Raw genomic sequence first — 18,381 nt, forward strand, 5'->3', positions numbered from 1 at the left:
TTATATAGCAACTGAGTATCTGACTGTACAGCAGAAGCATCAGAGGAGTTTTCATAAAAATAGAAATATCATATTTTGAATAGGTCTGGGTGAGGCCCAGTGTTTATTCTTATTGATTTCTTTTTTTTTTTTTTTTTTTTGTCTTTTTGTCTTTTTTTTTTTTTTTGCTGTTGTTGTTGCTATTTCTTGGGCCGCTCCCGCGGCATATGGAGGTTCCCAGGCTAGGGGTTGAATCGGAGCCGTAGCCACCGGCCTACGCCAGAGGCACAGCAACGCGGGATCCGAGCCGCGTCTGCAACCTACACCACAGCTCACGGCAACGCCAGATCCTTTAACCCACTGAGCAAGGGCAGGGACCGAACCCGCAACCTCATGGTTCCTAGTCGGATTCGTTAACCACTGCGCCACGACGGGAACTCCAATATTGTATAATTTTTTTTTTGTCTTTTTGTCTTTTTAGGGCCACACCCAGGGCATGTGGAGGTTCCCAGGCTAGGGTCTAATCTGAGCTGTAGCCCCTGGCCGACACCACAGCCACAGCAACGCCCTATCCTTAACCCACTGAGCAAGGGCAGGGATCGAACCCACAACCTTACGGTTCCTAGTCAGATTCGTTTCTGCTGTGCCACGACGGGAACTCTTACTGATTTCTAATTGAAGTATAGTTGATTTACAATGTTATGTTAATTTCTACTGTACAGCAAAGTGATTCAGTTAGACATACATATACTCTTAAAAAATATTCTTTTATTATGGCACATTGAATATACTTCTCTGTGCTACGCAGTAGGACCTTGTTTATCTCTTCCATGTGAAATAGCTTACGTCTGCTAACCCCAACCTCCCACTCCATCCCTTTCCCAGCTCCCTCCTTGGCAACCACAAGTCTGTTCTCCTTGAATGTGAATCTGTTTCTGTTTTGTAGATAGGTTCATTTGTGCCATATTTTAGATTCTACATATAGGTGATATCATATGGTATTTGTCTTTCTCTTTCTGGATTACTTAGTATGATAATCTCTAGTTGTATATTCTTTACAAAGCTCAGCAGTATGGGTTGAGGACCCGAAGAAAGGTGCTGAAAAAGACAGATGAGTGCTACTGTTTTATCAGTTAGAAACATTTATAAACCATTATTATAGAAATCACCATAATTTCCATTTGGAACCTAATCAGTTGACTCTTAAAGCTCATCTGAATAAGCATTTTTTTTTTCCTTTGCCTTTTAGGGCCACACCTTTGGCATATGGAAGTTCCTAGGCTAGGGGTCAAATCGGAGCTGCAGGTGCCAGCCTATGCCATAGGCACAGCAATATGGGATCTGAGACGCATCTGCGGCCTACACCACAGCTCACGGCAATGCCAGATCCTTAACCCACTGAGCGAGGCCAGGGATCAAAACCACATCCTCATGGATACTAGTCAGATTCTTAACCCGCTGAGCCACAGTGGGAACTCTGCAAATTTTTTTTTTTTTTTTTTTTTTTTGTCTTTTTGCTGTTGTTGTTGCTATTTCTTGGGCCGCTCCTGCAGCATATGGAGGTTCCCAGGCTAGGGGTTGAATCGGAGCTGTAGCCACCGGCCTACGCCAGAGCCACAGCAACTCGGGATCCGAGCCGCGTCTGCAACCTACACCACAGCTCACGGCAACGCCGGATCATTAACCCACTGAGCAAGGGCAGGGACCGAACCCGCAACCTCATGGTTCCTAGTGGGATTCGTTAACCACTGCGCCACGGCGGGAACTCCTGCAAATGTTTTAAGACTAGCCGAGAAAACTATGAAACTTGCTTTATTAGATATAAAAGCTAGTAATAAAAAACAGTAATTTATTGATGCAGAAATAGAAATAGAGATCAATGTAACATAGTAAAGGCTCTAGATACAGACCTTTGAATTTATAGGGATGTAGCATATGATACAGGTGTGGTATTTCAGATGCATGGAGAAAGGATAAACTCTTGAGTAAATGGAGATGAAATGCTTCACCTGGGAAAAATGTTAGATCCTTACTTTTAATTCCAGATGAATTAAATATCTAAGTGTAAAAAAAAATCCATGAAGTGGTGATGAAGGCTTTCTAAAGCAATAGAGGGTAGGGTCTAGAAGCCATAAAAGTCTGACAAATTTGAAAAAAAGAAAAAAAAGATGTCTGGTCAAAGTATAATTAAAGTTAAAAGGCAGCTAACAGACTGAGATAAAAATTTCCAGGTTTTCGACAAAGCCATACATTTTATAGTTGTCTACTAATCAGAGTAATGGAAATTAAATCAATAGGATAACATTTTTAACTATATTAACAAACATTAAAATCTATTCTGAACCATTCGTTGAGTAGATATAGTACAGATTTCTCCTACTCAGTGGCTTGCCTTTTTACTATCTTCCTGAGTATCTTTTGATGAGTAGCGATCTTAATTTTAACATAGACGTATGTATCATGTGTTTTCCTTTATAGTTAGTGACTGGGTATGTAATTGTGTTTAAGAAATCTTTGTGAAGTTTTATTTTATTTTTATGGTTATTTTTGCTGGATTTCATATTAGATGGTGTTACTTGATTCTAAACAAAACAAAACAAAACAAACAAAACCAAAAAAAACAAAAAGCACACCCATCTCTCTCCCATCCCTCTCTTATTTCCTCTCTTACCAGGGTGGGTATTAAGGATGTTGCTGGGATCTGTTTGCCAACCAATGTGAAATTTCAGAGTCCAGCTTATTCTTCTGTTGATGCCGAAGAAACAGTCGAACCTTATACAACTGAAAAGATGAGTCGAGTTCCTGGGGGATATTTAGCTTTGACAGAGTGCTTTGAAATTATGACAGTAGATTTCAACAATCTTCAGGTAAAAAAAAAAAAAAAAAAAATCAGTTACTGCTTTTGAGCATTAAATTTCATGTATGGTTTAAAATAATTCATACATAAAACAATCTTACTTCATGAGTTTGTGTGGGGTTCCAATTACTATGTGTAAAAAAAATGATTAATTGATAACCAGCTTCCCTCCTAAGATTATTTACTTACTTTAAATACAGAGAAAAAAAAATCCCTATGTATTTTGGGAATGTACAGCATGCCTGGTGAGTTCACTCGTGTCCTTAGGTTGCTCTTAGAACAGTGTTGCAATGCATTTATAATTATTCTTGTAATATGTAGATGAAGGAACTGTTGCTTACGTTAAATCCCCCCCAATTACGAATGTAGGGGCAGGAGGCTGACTTTTCTCTGTGTCATTCTGACATTTAAAATTAAGAGAATTCCTTGAAAAGAGCAATAATCCAAATCTTTAGTTGTATGTGCCTTAAGGTGACCAACCACCTTGGTTTGCCCAGGACCGAGAGGTTCCTGACACAAGGGACTTTGAGTTTTAAAACCGAGACCTTCTTGGGCAAATCAGGATGAGTTGGTATTATCTGTGTGTGCGTTGGTGGGTGGTGGGAGGGTGTACTCACAAAGAAAGAGCCCAAGGAAATTGAGAAAGGTTCCTTAAAGACCTTATCTGGAGATCTTTAAGGAAGGTTAAATGTTCAAATACATTAGGTTTTTTAAGATGAACCTTGTATGGGGATAGACAACCTAGTGAGGGTCGTTTTAACCTAAGATCTTTATAATTTAATGAGAGCTTTCCCCTGTTCATTGCTACTAGGTTTTTCTTGAGGTGGTCTGAAACTAAATGAACACTGGCGTTGCTTCCTGAGGCTGAGCTTCATGAGCATTTCTTTTCTGATATAACAACATTCTACTGGGGAAGAGCACGGTCATAGCTGCTAGATACCCCAAAGCTATCCTTTCATTATTTTGAGCTTTTCTTATTTTAATTTTTCTTTGCCATACACACAAATATCTAATTAAGACCTTCATTTTTTTTTTTTTCTTTTTTTTTGTCTTTTCTAGGGCTGCTCCCGCGGAATATGGAGATTCCCATGCTAGGGGTCTAATTGGAGCTGCAGCCACTGGCCTATGCCAGAGCCACAGCAACGAGGGATCCGAGCCACGTCTGCAACCTACACTACAGCTCATGGCAACGCTGGATCCTTAACCCACTGAGCAAGGCCAGGGATTGAACCTGCAACCTCATGGTTTGTAGTTGGATTCGTTAACCACTGCACCATGACAGGAACTCCAAGGCTTTCATTTTTAAAAGTAGTTTCTGCCTGCTTACTATTTTCAAGTATATGTAGAAAGGAAGAAAAAAAAGTATATTTCCTCCTTTTTAAAATCTAGGCCCTTCTTCCCCCAGGTCACCAGTTTGAAATGTATCTTCTCAGACTTGCTTTTCTGGTTCCTTTACACACACACACACACACACACACACACACACACACACACACACACACACACACAAACACACACTCGCCTTCATTCGGCAGTATGTCATGGACTTTTTTCTGTATCAGTAATATGTAACTACCTCATTGTTTTTATTTATTTATTTATTTTTAAATTACTGAGTGAATTTTATTATGTTTATAGTTGTACAACGATCATCACAACCAAATTTTATAGCATTTCCATCCCAAACCCTCATTGCATCTCCCCACCCCGCAACCTGTCTCATTTGTTTTTAGTAGCTTCACGGTATTCAGCACCATATGGCAGAACTTCCCATCCAGTGTGCCTTAAATGGTTGTAAGTTTGCCAAGAAATGGAACCCCTAAGGGCGCTGGGCAGGACTGCAAAGTGATATCATATCGAGGCATGTATATAATAAGTGTATAAAATCCTCTTATCCTTTTTACATTATTTTAAGGAATTGAAGAGTCTCGCAACTAAAAAACCTGATAAAATTGGTATTCCTGTTATTAAAGAAGGCGTGCTAGATGCCATCGTGGTTTGGTTTGAACTCCAGCTTGATGATGAACACAGTTTGTCCACAAGTCCTAGTGAAGAAACATGTTGGGAACAGGCTGTCTACCCTGTACATGACCTTGCAGGTAAATCTTGTCTAAATTTTTTGTTTTGTTTTGAATTAATTATTTATTTTTTTCTGGCCACACTCACTATATATGGAAGTTCCTGGGCCAGGGATCGAATCTGAGCCTCTGCTGCAACTTATGGGATCGTTAACCACCTGCACTGGGCCAGGGATTGAACCCTTGCCACCACAGAGACAAGGCCAGATCCTTAACCCACTGTGCCACAGTGGGAACTCCTTGCTTTGTTATTTATTTATTTATTTGTATTGTTTTTATTTATACTTTTTGTCTTTTTAGGGCCTCACCCACGGCATGTGGAAGTTCCCAGGCTAGGGGTTGAATTGGAGCTGCAGCTGCTGGCCTACACCACAGCCACAGCAATGCCAGATCCTTAATCCACCGAGCAAGGCCAGTGGATTAAGGATCCACTGGCGTCCTCATGGATACTAGGGTTCCTAATCACTGAGCTATAATACGAACTCCTTGTTTTATTTTTTAAAACTTGTTTGTTTTAATCCTGTAAGTATTTGAGCCAGTGTCAAAAAATGCACTTTGAATATGAAATTTCCAGTCAAGGGAGATTAGTTAGATCTTTCAGAGTTTTTTTCTTTTTTAAAAAGTAGTTTAAAATAATTATTTGTGCATAAGAGACTAAAACACGGCCTCTGCTGCATACCATCAAAAATATCTATCACTGGGGAGTTCCCTGGTGATCTAGTAGTTAGGACTCGGCACTTCACCTCACTCTCCTGGGGTTCAATCCCTCATCAAGCTGCTGCATGTCTTGGCCACGGGGGAAAAAAAATCTATCATTAAATCATTTCTTCGTCTCTGATTATTGTGTTATCAGTAGATAAGAAAAATGCTAGTCCATATTTTATGAATCACAGGAAATTTACTACTTCTAGTGCAGGGCTTCTTACCACTTACAGAATCTGATGGCATCTGTGGCGTCCCAGGTCATAGAAGTATCCTCACTCATCTAAGTACAAAACTTTGCAGTTTTGGAGTTTGTGAGCCCATGGACTCTTGGAAAGCTCTTTATTAAAGATATTTTTTATATAAAAAATTGTGACTAGCAATTTGATGGGTTTTCAGTATAGTTTATAGCAGTTGTGTTACATAGAAAAATTTTATTTTTTTTAAACTGGAAGATAAATATTTCTGTGTAGTCCTTTAATCAAAGATCTAATTGGAAAGGTCATTAAGTCATGGAACCAATATAGTATTGTGGCTGGTATGGTTTTTGGACTCAGGTAGATTTGAATTCAGATCTTGGCTACTTACTGACTCCCTGGCTGGCCTCGCTGGTTTTGTCTTAGAGTTTTTGTTATGTGATGTATAAAAATGGGATGCTGCTGCCTGCCTTGCAGGATAGTTGTAGGGATTATTAAATAAACTGGATGTACAGTGCCTACCATAGTGACTGGCACTCAGTGAGTAGCATTTTTTAATTTGTGTTTATTCAAACTCTCTTACAGTAACTTAGATGGTATTTTAAAAAGATCCTTTTTAGGGAAAGGACATTTTACCTTTTTTTTTTTAAATTTTTATTTCTTGGGCCGCTTCTGTGGCATGTGGAGGTTCCCAGGCTAGGGGTCTAATTGGGGTCATAGCCGCCAGCCTACGCCACAGCCACAGCAACACCAGATCCGAGCCGCGTCTGCAACCTACACCACAGCTCACGGCAACACCAGATCGTTAACCCACTGAGCAAGGCCAGGGATCGAACCTGCAACTTCAGGGTTCCTAGTTGGACTCGTTAACCACTGAGCCACAACGGGAACTCCGGGAAAGGACATTTTAAATGTGTAAACACAAGATTGACAACTTGTATTTCCAACCAGCTCTATGGCCGATAAGAAGGAATAGCAATTATACATTTGCAGGTTCAAGTTTTACCATGCATGAAAGCTCGTGAATAAGAGTATGCTATCATCTTTATTGTAGGACTCAGTGCTTCCTTATATTGTCAAATTCCTTAAGCACGCCAGGATATCTAAATACTTAGTTAAGAAATATTACTGATAAGGTGCTCATGAATGCTGCCTTGTTCTTTTGGAAATTTCTCTTAGAGAAAAGAAGGTCCCTTTAAGCTAAAGCGTAGTTAGGTATTGATCCCTAAATCTCATCTGTCTTTGTTATTGCTGGCTTCACTACCAAAGATTGAGAATCCCCTGGAGTTCCTTCCCCACCTGCTAATGTGGAGACATTGATGATGACTAGTGATTACAGTCAAAGCACTATGATACTGAGAATTAGGGTCCAGTAACGAGCTCTTGCATCTCTCCACTGTGTTGTAAGTTGATTGGATCTCAAACTTCAGTTTTTCCCTAGGTAAAGCTGGAGGGATTTTTTTTTTTTAGATTTTGTTTTGTTTAAAACAGGAAATGAATAGTGTTCCCTGGTGGCCCAGTGGGTTGAGGATCTGACATTGTCACTGCTGTGGCTTGGGTTGCTGCTGTGGCATGGGTTTGATCCCTGGCCCAGGAACTTCTGCATTCCAAGGGTATGGTCAAAAAAAAAGGAAATGAATAGATTAGTTCACTTAATTCTATTCAATTACTAGATAGACTCTTTCCTGTAGTGGTTTAAAGAATGGCTGGGGGATGGAGGTGTTTGTGTGATGCTCAGGCTTATAAGCGCATATTCATCAGTTACAAAATTTTTCTTTCTTCCTATTTCACGAAGACTACTGGATAAAGCCTGGGGACCAGGTGATGATGGAAGTGTCCTGTCAGGATTGTTACTTAAGAATCCAGAGCATCAGTGTCTTCAGTTCAGATCATGAAATGGATGTTGGGACAAGTTTTACCAAGAGTAAAGATTTGCTGTCCTTAGGAAATGAGGCTGAACTCTGCAGTGCCCTGGCGAACCTTCAGACCAGTACACCAGACTCTGCGGAGCAGATATGTGTATTGGAATCCACAGAAATTGCTTTGCTTAATAATGTCCCATACCACGAAGGCTTTAAAACGGCAATGAGGAAAGTGTTGTCTTCACTGACTCCGGAGAAACTGGGTCAGGCCATGGATACGCAGTGTCAGAATAATGAGATAAACTGTGGTAGTGGACAGAATGACTCTGAACCTTTCTATGTGTTGGATGTGTCCGAGGGCTTCTCTGTTCTGCCAATAATTGCTGGCGCCCTTGGGCAGGTTAAGCCTTACAGTTCTGTGGAGAAGGACCAGCATCGTATCACTCTGGACCTCATATCTGAAGCCAATCACTTTCCTAAAGAAACTCTTGAATTTTGGTTGAAACACGTGGAAGATGAATCTGCTGTGTTGCAAAGGCCAAAGTCAGATAAGTTGTGGAGTATAATTATACTGGATGTCATTGAACCATCTGGGCTTATTCAGCAGGAAATAATGGAAAAAGCTGCAATATCCAGGTAAAACACAAAATACAACCTTTGACTTACTTGAGCTCAGACTTCATGTAAATTCTTTTAGTTCCTTAATGGCATAACTGCACAAATCAGTCGTGGTCATTATATGCTCCTCAGGCATTGCTTTTCAGGACCCGTGGCTTCATGTCTTTTTCTTTCTGTGCATGTTGTTACTGATTTTTCTCTCCTGAAGGAATCCCCGTGCTGTTGGTGTGAAGAGAGTCTGCTTTGGGATTAGGCTGCCTATGTGTAACGTTGGGAATGACATAGAGGTATAAGGACAGGTGAGAAGACACTCAGGGCAAATAAGAAAAAAATCAAATTTCATCTTTATGAGACGCACTGATAAGTAGCTCTAGTATGCATTTGTGCATTGAGGGAGCAGAGGGTTTCTTAGGAATAAGTCCCTATCCTTTTAGGTCTTAAAATCTCTAAGTAATTAATAATTTCTCTGGCTCTTCCTGTGGCATGCAGAAGTTCTGGGGCCAGGGACTGAATCCACGCCACACCTGTGGCCTGAACCACAGCAGTAATGACGCTGGATCTTTAACCCACTGCGCCACACAGGGGAACTCCAAAATCTCTATTTTATGATACAGTTCTTTCCCTGAGGTGTTTCTCCTTCAGTTTAGGTTGCTGGGGGTAAACTTGACCCTAATATTTAAAACTGAAAGCAAGTTTGGTTAAGCTTTACAGTCTTTTCAGTTGTGCTGCTCAGAACTGAAAAGATGGCAAAATTTAACACCCTCATGGCATATGGAAGTTCCCAGGCCAGGGACTGAATCTGAGCCCCAGCTGTGGCCTGTGTCACAGCTTCAGCAACTCTAGATTCTTAACCCACTGTGCTAGCTGGGGATCAACCCATACCTCCACAGAGACAATGCCAGGTCCTTAACCCCCTGCACCACAGTGGTAACTCCACCACCCTTTTCTTTAAAAGTCTCGGACCTATTATAAATTACAGAAATATAAAAGTCAGATATACATGAATATGTAAATACACACACACATACATACGCTTTCTCTCCTAAAGTTTTAAACAGATGCACTTTAGGTAGAGTATAGAACAAGGAGCTGAAAGGGTCTGAATCTAGTCTCAGATTTGTTGCTGAATTCCTGAAGTAGTAAAACTTTCTATAATTCATTTAATATCTCTCATTTCAGTTTTCCTCTTTGGTTAAGTGAGGGATACTGAATTAGATGCCTTTGAAGGCATTTCAGCTCTTATGAATTTCCAATGTAAATGATGTTTGACTTATTTGGTAGAATCACCTTTGAAAAATGTATACTTTTCCTAATGTTTTATTTATCTTTTGGTTTTGATTTAATTACTTTTGTGATTTTTTTATTGTGCTAAAATGCACATGACAAATTTTTTCATCTTAATTATCTTTGTACAGTTCGGTGGTATTAAATATTGTCACAGAGTTGGGCAACCATCACCTTCAACCATCCTCATAACTCTTTTCATCTTGGAAAACTGAAACTTTTTACCAAGTAAACAATAACTTCATTCCACCCTCTTGCCAGCTGCTGGCAACCAGCATTCTACTCTCTGCTTCTGTGAGAGAGTAGAATACTCTTCCTCATACAGCTGGAATCATAGAGTATTTGTTGTTGTTTTTGTGACTGTTTTATTTCACTTAGCATAATATCCTCCAGGTTCATCCATGTTGTAGTTCATGTCAGAGTTTCCTTCCTTTTTAGGGTGGAATAATATTCCATTGTATGTATATATCACATTTTGCTTATCAATCCATTGATGGACACTTGCGTTGCTTCCACATTTTAGCTGTTGTGAAGAATAATAAAGAACTTGAGTGTACAAATATCTCAGACCTTGCTTGCAGTTCTTTTGGGTACATACCCAGAAGTGGAACTGCTGGATCATATGGTTATTCTATTTTTAATTTCTTGAGGAGCCACCATACTGTCTTCCATAGCAGCTGTACCATTTTATAGTCCCACCAGCAGTACACAATTGGTTCTGGTTTCTCCAAATACTTGCCAACACTTATTTTCTGTTCTTTTCATAGTAGCCATCCTAATAGGTGTGAGGATTTTCATTTTTCTTATGATTATTGTGATGTTGAGTGTCTTTTCATATACTTACTGGTCATTTGTGTATCTTCTTTGAAGAATTGTGTATTCAAGTCCATTGCCCATTTTTAAAATTTTTTTTAATTGTTGTTGAGTAATAGGAGTTCCTTATATATCCTGGGTATTAAACTCCTCATGAGGTGTATGATTTGCAAATATTTCTCACGTTTCACAAGTTGCCTTTTCACTCTGCTGTGTCTTTTCATATACAGATTTTTTTGGCCACCCTGTGGCATATGGAGTTTGGTGATCAGATCTGAGCTGTAGTAGTTGCAGCCTAAGCCATAGCTGCAGCAAAGCTGGATCCTTAACCCACTGTGCCAGGCTGGGGATTGAACCTGCATCCCAGTGCTCCAAAGATACTGCTGATCCCATTGTGCTACAGTGGGAACTCCCAGAAGTTTTAAAATTTGATGTCCCATTTGTCTATTTTTGCTTTTGATTCTTTTTTCTGCCTGGTCAAGTCTGCTGTTGAATCCCTGTAGTGAATTTTTCAATTCAGTTATATTCTTCAGCTCAGAATATCTTCTTGGTTCTTCTTCAGTTTCTGTCTCTTAGCTGATATTCTCCTTTTATTCATGCCTCATTTTCCTGATTTCATTTTTTCATGTTTTCTTATAAGAGTTATTTTAAATTCTCTGGTAATTTGTTTCTTTAGGGTCAGTTTCTGGAGATTTAATTTGTTGCTTTTATTGAGCCATGTTTTCCTGTTTCTTTGTGTGCCTTATCTTTTGCTAGAGCTTGGGCTTCAAAAAAAAAAAAAAAAAGGACAGTCATCTCTTCCATTCTTTACTCTCTGGCTATGCAGGCAGGACTTTTTTTTTTTTTCTGTCTGTGACCTGTATCACAGCTCACGGCAATGCCAGATCCTTAACCCACTGAGCGAGGCCAAGGATCGAACTTTCATCCTTATGGATACTAGTTGGATTTGTTTCCACTGCACCACAATGGGAACTCCCAGGGAGGACCTTTACCATTCAGCCTTGCTGTTGATTCTGGAGACCTCTCAAGCCTTTTCTGGGGATGCATCTTCTCTGGGTTTGTGTATCATCGCCTAGTGAAGAGGTTTGCCTGTTTCTCCTCAGGGGCTTCCCTTGGTGTCTGTCTGAAGTACTGTAGCGTTCCTGGTGCTGGAGCCAGTCATGGTGCTAGAGCTCACCCTAATGTCCACGTGTGGTACTGCAGACTCTAGTGCTTGAAAAGCCAAGGGATCTCCTTTGTTTTCAGGGGTCCCCAACCATTCCTGCACCACTTAGATTCAGGCAAGTCAGAAACCAGTCTCTTCAGCAGCCCCTTGAAAGGCTGGCATGTTGGATATAAGTTCCACTCTTCTCTTTCTCTCCCCAAGGAGAAGCCAGGAGTTGGAAATTTTCTCCTGATTGCAGTTGCTGTGCCTAGAGGAGGGGCTATGGCCAGTAGATGCCACAGATTTTCCCACTGTCCTACCTACCCGGTGTTCTCTTTGGCTGTGTGCTGGCCTTACATAGGTTTTCCAGTAACTCTGTGGAATAGAAGTGGTGGAAGTGGGTATCCTTGTCTTGTTCCTTATTTTAGAGGAAAAGCTTTCAAACAGGGATATTTTCTTTAAGTGGAACCTTGTAAAGGATTTTTAGAAAGGAGTTTTGATTATAAAAAAAATTAATCAGACAGTATGTTCTGGCCGAAATGATCAGTCATGTTAGTGCATTATGTACAGCTGCCTATAATTCCCCTTCCCAGTGTTTCTCAAGAGGGAGGGGTCCTCCTGGCAGTTTGTGTGGGACAGTTTTTTTGGGGGGTGGGGAGGGGACAGCTCTTATGTAGGGCTGTCCTGTGTGTTGCCACACAGGATGTGGCATCTCTGGGAAGTAAATGCTTAATAGCACCCATAATCATTGTTTTAGCCAGTATTCTTCCCTTCTCTCCAAACACCTCCTGGGTAACCGCAGAGAACCAGTGCTCCTTTGCTTTAGTCTAAGCTATTGCACTGTCTCTTTACCAGGTTCTCCTGGATGTTAGGCTTACCTGACATCTGAGGTCATCTGGGGTTATTCTGGGGTCAGAGGTATGAGGAGACTCTCACCTCGGCCTCTTATTGTTATCTTTAGCCTCATGACTGGTGAAAGCGGATGAAGTTAGGGAATGGGAGGATAGATTGTCTCTGGGCTAAGGAATAAAAGCATCTGTCTTACTAGTTACCAACCTTCCCAGAAAAAGGGAAGGAAAAAATAAGCTATTTTACAAACTTAAACTTTAGTCTCTAGTTACCTTTGTTGTTGTTTTGAAGTATTCATTCTTTTCTTTTCCTTTTTTTTTTTTTTTTTTGGCTTTTGTCTTTTTAGGGCTGCACCCATGGCATAGGGAGATTCCCAGGCTAGGGGTCTAATCTGAGCTGTAGCCACCAGCCTACACCGCAGCCACAGCAATGCCAGATCCGAGCTGGGTCTTTGACCTGCACCACAGCTCATGGCAATGCTAGATCCTTAACCCACTGAATGAGGCCAGGGATCGAACCCGCAACCTCATGGTTCCTAATCAGATTCGTTTCTGCTGCACCACGATGGGAACACCTGAAGTGTTCATTCTTAAGAGTTATTCATTCATACTAGATTAAAATGTAGGAGAAAATATAAAAGCTTAGTAACCTTTTTTTTTTCTTTTGGCTGTGCCCATGGCATGCAGAAATTCCTGGGCCAGGGATCAATCTCAGGTCACAGCAGTGACCCAAGCCACAGTAGTAACAATGCCAGATCCTTAACCTGCTAAGCCACCAGGGAACTCTGCCTTTAAAAAAAAATATTTTAATTTAAACCCATTTAAAAACACTTTGTGGAGTTCCTATTGTGGCTCAGCAGTAATGAACCTGACTGGTATCCATGAAGATGTGGGTTCAATCCCTGGCTCTGCCCAGTGGGTTAAGCTAAGGATCCAGCACTGCTGTGAGCTATGGTGTAGGCTACAGATGTGGCTCGGATCTGGTGTTGCTGTGGCTGTGGCATAGGCCAGCACTCTGATTGGCCCCCTAGCCTGGGAACTTCCGTGTGTCACAGGTGAGACCCTAAAAACAAAACAAAACACTTTGTGTTGAATCACAAGGAAACAGCGAAGAGCTTCTTCGGAATTTTTGCCATTTATGGTTAGACTTTTAAGTTGTAACATATTTTTTTTATTTCCGTAGGCACAGATGGTTCGGAAATAATTGGCCTTGCAGAGGATTCCATTGAGGAGTCTGGCAGCTGCAGTGGTGCAAGGAAAACACTTGCTGTCAATAAAGCTAACCAGTTTAAGGCAATTACTATCTCATCTACATGCAACTAAGGAGCATTCCTGTTAGTGACAATAGCATTGAGTTAAGGCGGATTTGTACAACATGGCCTTTTAAAATAATTTTCATACTTGCTTTTGTGTAGTATTTATTTCTGGCCTAGTTGTTGGTACTTGATTCAGCCTTTTCTGACTTTCTAGGGTTCAGGAGATGTATTTTTGACATTTCGTTTAGCCTCATTTTCTGGTTACCCCCTCAATGACTGGGCAGTAACCGCCCTCCCTCCCTTGGATTTGATGGTTGGAAGGTTGGCTTTCATTCACCTGTGTGCTTTTTTTGTTTACTGATTTTATAGAATGCTACCCTCTTGTGGCTGTTTAGGGGTAGAGGGAATTAGGCAGCATAAAGCTCTGTGGCTAGGAGTTCCCAGTGTGACTCAATGAATTGAGAACCTGACATAATGAAGGTTCTCCGTGAAGATGTGGGTTCAATTCCCGGCCTCACTCAATGGGTTAAGGATCCCACGTTGCCATGGCTGTGGCGTAGGCTGGCAGCTGCAGCTCCGATTCGACCCCTAGCCTGGGAACTTATATTTGCTGCAGGTGAGGCCATAACAAGAAAAAGAAAAAACAGAAGAAAAAGCTTTGTCCCAGGGAGGCACAGTCTTTAAAGCATTAGCCTGCTGTGGCCCTCTTTGCCTGGAAAAGCAGTAATCTTTTTTTCCTTTAACAAAAAAAAAAAAAAAAAAGAAAAAAAAAAAAAAGAAAAATCTCTGTGGCTAGTCTCTGGTTGGAAGACTTTGTGATCTTAAGAAAAATTAGTTCTGGTTTCATTCAAATAGATCACAATTAGCAGATAACTTCAGAAGATTTAGTAACATGAGCTGTCAGGATTAAACTTGACCCATTTGAGGAAAATTTGTAGGTTTCTCCACTTATTTAGGAAGATGTTAAAATTGTATCTGGTTTGGTAGAGGCATAGATGGGAATTTTGGTAAGAGCTGTGCGATTTTGTTAAGTAAGGAATTTTACTGGTTGTGGAGATTGACTTTCTACCAGAGTTTACCTAAAATGCTACAGAGTTGTTGGGAAAGGAATAACAAAAATGAATTAAGCACGGGGGTCAGGGTGCAGTCCACTTTCAGGCGAATTTGTGTATGTGGGTTGATTATGACTTAAATGATCACATACTTTTATTTGGGGAGGAGAGATCATCCTGGTTTCAGATCATGACTCGTCTCAGATTCCGTTACCCTCAGGAATCAGCTGAAACTTTCTTTGCCGATTTGGCTTCCTGTTGGCTAGTCTTTAGGGAGAGCTGTTACAAGAGCAGCCTGTTTACTTACTGTAAACTTTTCTGCCAACTTTTTATTTTGAAAAAGTTCTAACTTTCGAACTTAAGAAAAATTGCAAGAAAAGTAAGTGAACATGAGACTGTTGTTTTATTTGTTGAGCCGTTTGATAGTTGTTGGCTTCATAACCTTCCCCCGCTAACACTTGGCATGTATCGCCGTAGAACAGTCTTTCCCCTGCCTATTCAAAAAATGATCACTCAGGAAACTTAACATTGATAAAATGCTATAATTTCATACAGTCTGTATTAAAAATTTCCCTGCTATCCCCACAATATTCTGTATTGCTTTTTTTCTCCCCAGTCTAGGTTCTCATCAAGGGAGCTTGCATTACATTTAGTTGCCATGTCTTGTTTTTATAATTGTCATTGTGGTTTTAGGTGTTTTTAAGTGGTTAGGACATTGAGTTTAGCAAAAGTAGAATCAATCACTTAAACCTAATTTAAGAGCAGAGGTGCCGAAGTAGTTTTGAGGAATGGGGTGTTTTATAATTTGACAAGATTTTAATGACCTATTCAGGAAAACCACATAGCATACAATTTCAGAAACTTGTATGAACTATTTTTTTTTTTTGATATGCACAACTGCCTAGGTCAGATATTTAGTCCTGCATTTTTGTAAATAGATCCTTATTAACTAGAAATATCTAAGAGGAAAAGCGTATTATAAAGGATACAAAGTCCAGCTGTTTATAGTAGCCTATCCTGGAAGTTCAAGTGGAAATCAACTTGGAATGTTTGGTAAAAGTGAGGAATGTAACATTTGATAGTAGGAGTTCTCTTTGTGGCGCAGCAGAAACAAATGTGACTAGTATCCATGAGGACGTGGCTTTGATCCTTAGTCTCGTTCAGTGGGTTAAGGATCTGTTGTTGCAGTGAGCTGTAGTGTAGGTAGCAGATGTGGCTCAGATCCCGAGTTGCTGTGGCTGTGGTGTAGGCCAGCAGCTGCAGCTCCAGTTAGCCCCCCTAGCCTTGGAACCTCCATATGCAGTAGGTGCCGCCCTGAAAAGCAAAACAAAACAAAACCCCAACATCTGATTTTAAATGTGGCAAATGAAAAATACTTGGTTTAAAATATCCTCCACATCTGTTTCAGGTGATGGCAATGGATGACCCACCTACCCCTCCATGCTGAGCTCCCACGCACAGCTCAGGTGTATGGAAACAAGACTCTGTATGTGGGTGTGGGAGCTTCCTTGGCTTGAGAGCCTTACATTTCATATAGGAACTTCTCCCATGGGGATAGCCCCCAAGCCCCAGCAATAGAAACAAGTGGTTACAGTTAGACCACACTCAGACCCCAGAGGTGGTGACTTCCCATCAGACATTTATAGTTTGTTTATAGTTCTCTCAGTCCAGGTGCATCTACCTTTTGAGGCATTTAAGAATATTTGTATCATAAGCAGTATGTGATAACACAGCCGACCTTCACCTTTATGGGGTTTCCCGGGAAACAGAAGGTGAATCCAGGATTAATTGTAGGAGATATGGTTTTGTTAACCCTTTATTCGTACTCTTTACTAGAGGATATGGATTTTTAATCACTTCTATTTCAGAATGTTTAACTTTTTATTTTGAAATAGTTCAGGCTTACAGAGAAGTTAAGAGTATAGTACAAAGAACCTAACATAGACCTTACACCCAGGTTCACAAATTACTGTTTGGCCACATTATTCTCTCCGAACTATTTCAACTACCAAATATCACGTTCCTTTACCCCTAAATACTTTGGTTTGTATTTCGTAAGAACAAGGATATTCATTTATATAATCATTGCGCTCTTACCAAAATTAGAATGTCTACATGGACACAATATTGACAACAAAGGGAAAGATCTTACTTTAACCATTTATTGCAATAATATTCTTTATAGCTTTTTTTTGTTGCTGATCCAGAATCCAACCCAGGATCACATAGTACATTTAGTTCCTTAAGTCTCCTTTATTCTGGAACAGTTCCTCAGTCTTTCATGACATTGAGTTTTGAAAAGTGTAGGCCTTTTATTGTGGAATGTTCCTCATGTTTCTTATGTTCCCAGGCCAGGGACCTGAGCTGTTGCAGTGATGCTGGACCCTGAACCCCCCGAGCCACCAGGGAACTCCTCAAGATGCTTTTGAAAGTATTTTTCCTTCTTCTAGATGTTTGCTACAGTCCGGAGGGAAGATCTTTCCTCAGTACGTGCTGATGTTTGGGTTGCTCGTGGAATCACAGACACTGGTGGAAGAAAGCGCTGTGCAAGGAGCAGAACGAACTCTTGGATTCAATATAGCACCTTTTATTAACCAGTTTCAGGTAAGTGCTTAGAAGTCCAACCAGGTGGCCTTTAGCCACAGTCTACTTTCTCTCTGTGTGTTTTTAGAGTCACTGTGTTGAGCTGTATTGGGATGGTGATCAGTTTTCTGGAGCAAAAGAACTTATTACTGGTAAAAATCAACCTAGGGGCTAGTATGGCCAAGGAATTCTGTTGTTCCTACTGACACAAGTCTATAGCTATTGCCCTGAACCACTGTTATAAATGAAAAATAGGGTACTGGGTTTAATCTTATGAGAAAGTGTCCTTGCCTCAAAAAGCAGCCGCCAGCAGGAGACCTGCATGTTAACATGGACCCTAAGACTTCAGGCTGGCCAGTGATAGGTGTGAGCAGCTAATGTCTGGGCAGTCAGACGGATGGGAGCAGGAATGTAGGTGCCTAGGAAACTGGAGTGCAAAGAAAAGGGGTTGGTTGCTGTTTGGGAAACAAGGATTTCATGCTGGCAGAGGTACTCGCAGCAAAATAAAATTTGTGAGTTAAAACTGGGAGTGGATGGCCTGTGTAGGGAAGAGGTTTGGTGTTGGAAATAGGTAGAATGCTGCTGTGGAAGCCAAAGCAGAATTTTGGGAAGTGGGCTGTCGATTTCTAAAGGCTTTTATCTAGAGGCTCTAGGTAGTAAGCTCTTGAATATGCATTGTTGATCTTTGATGAACAGACTTCGTGAGCTTTCATGAACTTGCTCAACAAATATAATTTTGTTGAGGAAATGACTTTTTCAGGGCAGGTTAAGGTTTTAGAGTTTATTTCAGTTTTTTTGGTAAAGTTAAATAAAGAAAAATCACTTACCAAAAGACAGAGAGGTTTATTTTTTTGCCTGTTCCCCAAATACCACCATCTCCTATTGTTGTAGCCTATTCTCTCTTGATCCTAACATCAGCAGTTCTCTCATTCCATAAGAATGTATGGTATTTTAATCCTGTTTTCTTTTCACCCTACCTCCTGTCTCATATCCTCCTTTCCTTAACAGCTTATATTCCATGGTCTGTATATTTTTCCTATGCCCCTTCTCTTCCATTTTTCTGCTGGCCCGGGAAAACCCTACCTTGGTTAAAACCAGCTTTCTGCCT

General features: G+C 40.6%; 1 protein-coding gene across 5 annotated transcripts in view; it reads left to right on the forward strand.

The window, feature by feature from the left end:
* Positions 1-18,381, forward strand: part of PRMT9 (protein arginine methyltransferase 9) — a 36,837-nt gene that overhangs the window by 15,044 nt on the left and 3,412 nt on the right. For all 5 annotated transcript variants that reach the window (XM_021101522.1, XM_021101523.1, XM_021101525.1 and 2 more), the window contains 4 exons: positions 2,654-2,846; positions 4,752-4,935; positions 7,609-8,311; positions 17,141-17,294. In XM_021101522.1, coding sequence (XP_020957181.1) covers positions 2,654-2,846; positions 4,752-4,935; positions 7,609-8,311; positions 17,141-17,294 — 1,234 coding nt within the window. The remainder of the gene's footprint in view (positions 1-2,653; positions 2,847-4,751; positions 4,936-7,608; positions 8,312-17,140; positions 17,295-18,381) is intronic.

Source organism: Sus scrofa, chromosome 8 (assembly GCF_000003025.6).
Source record: "Sus scrofa isolate TJ Tabasco breed Duroc chromosome 8, Sscrofa11.1, whole genome shotgun sequence".
Classification (NCBI taxonomy): Eukaryota; Metazoa; Chordata; class Mammalia; order Artiodactyla; family Suidae; genus Sus; species Sus scrofa.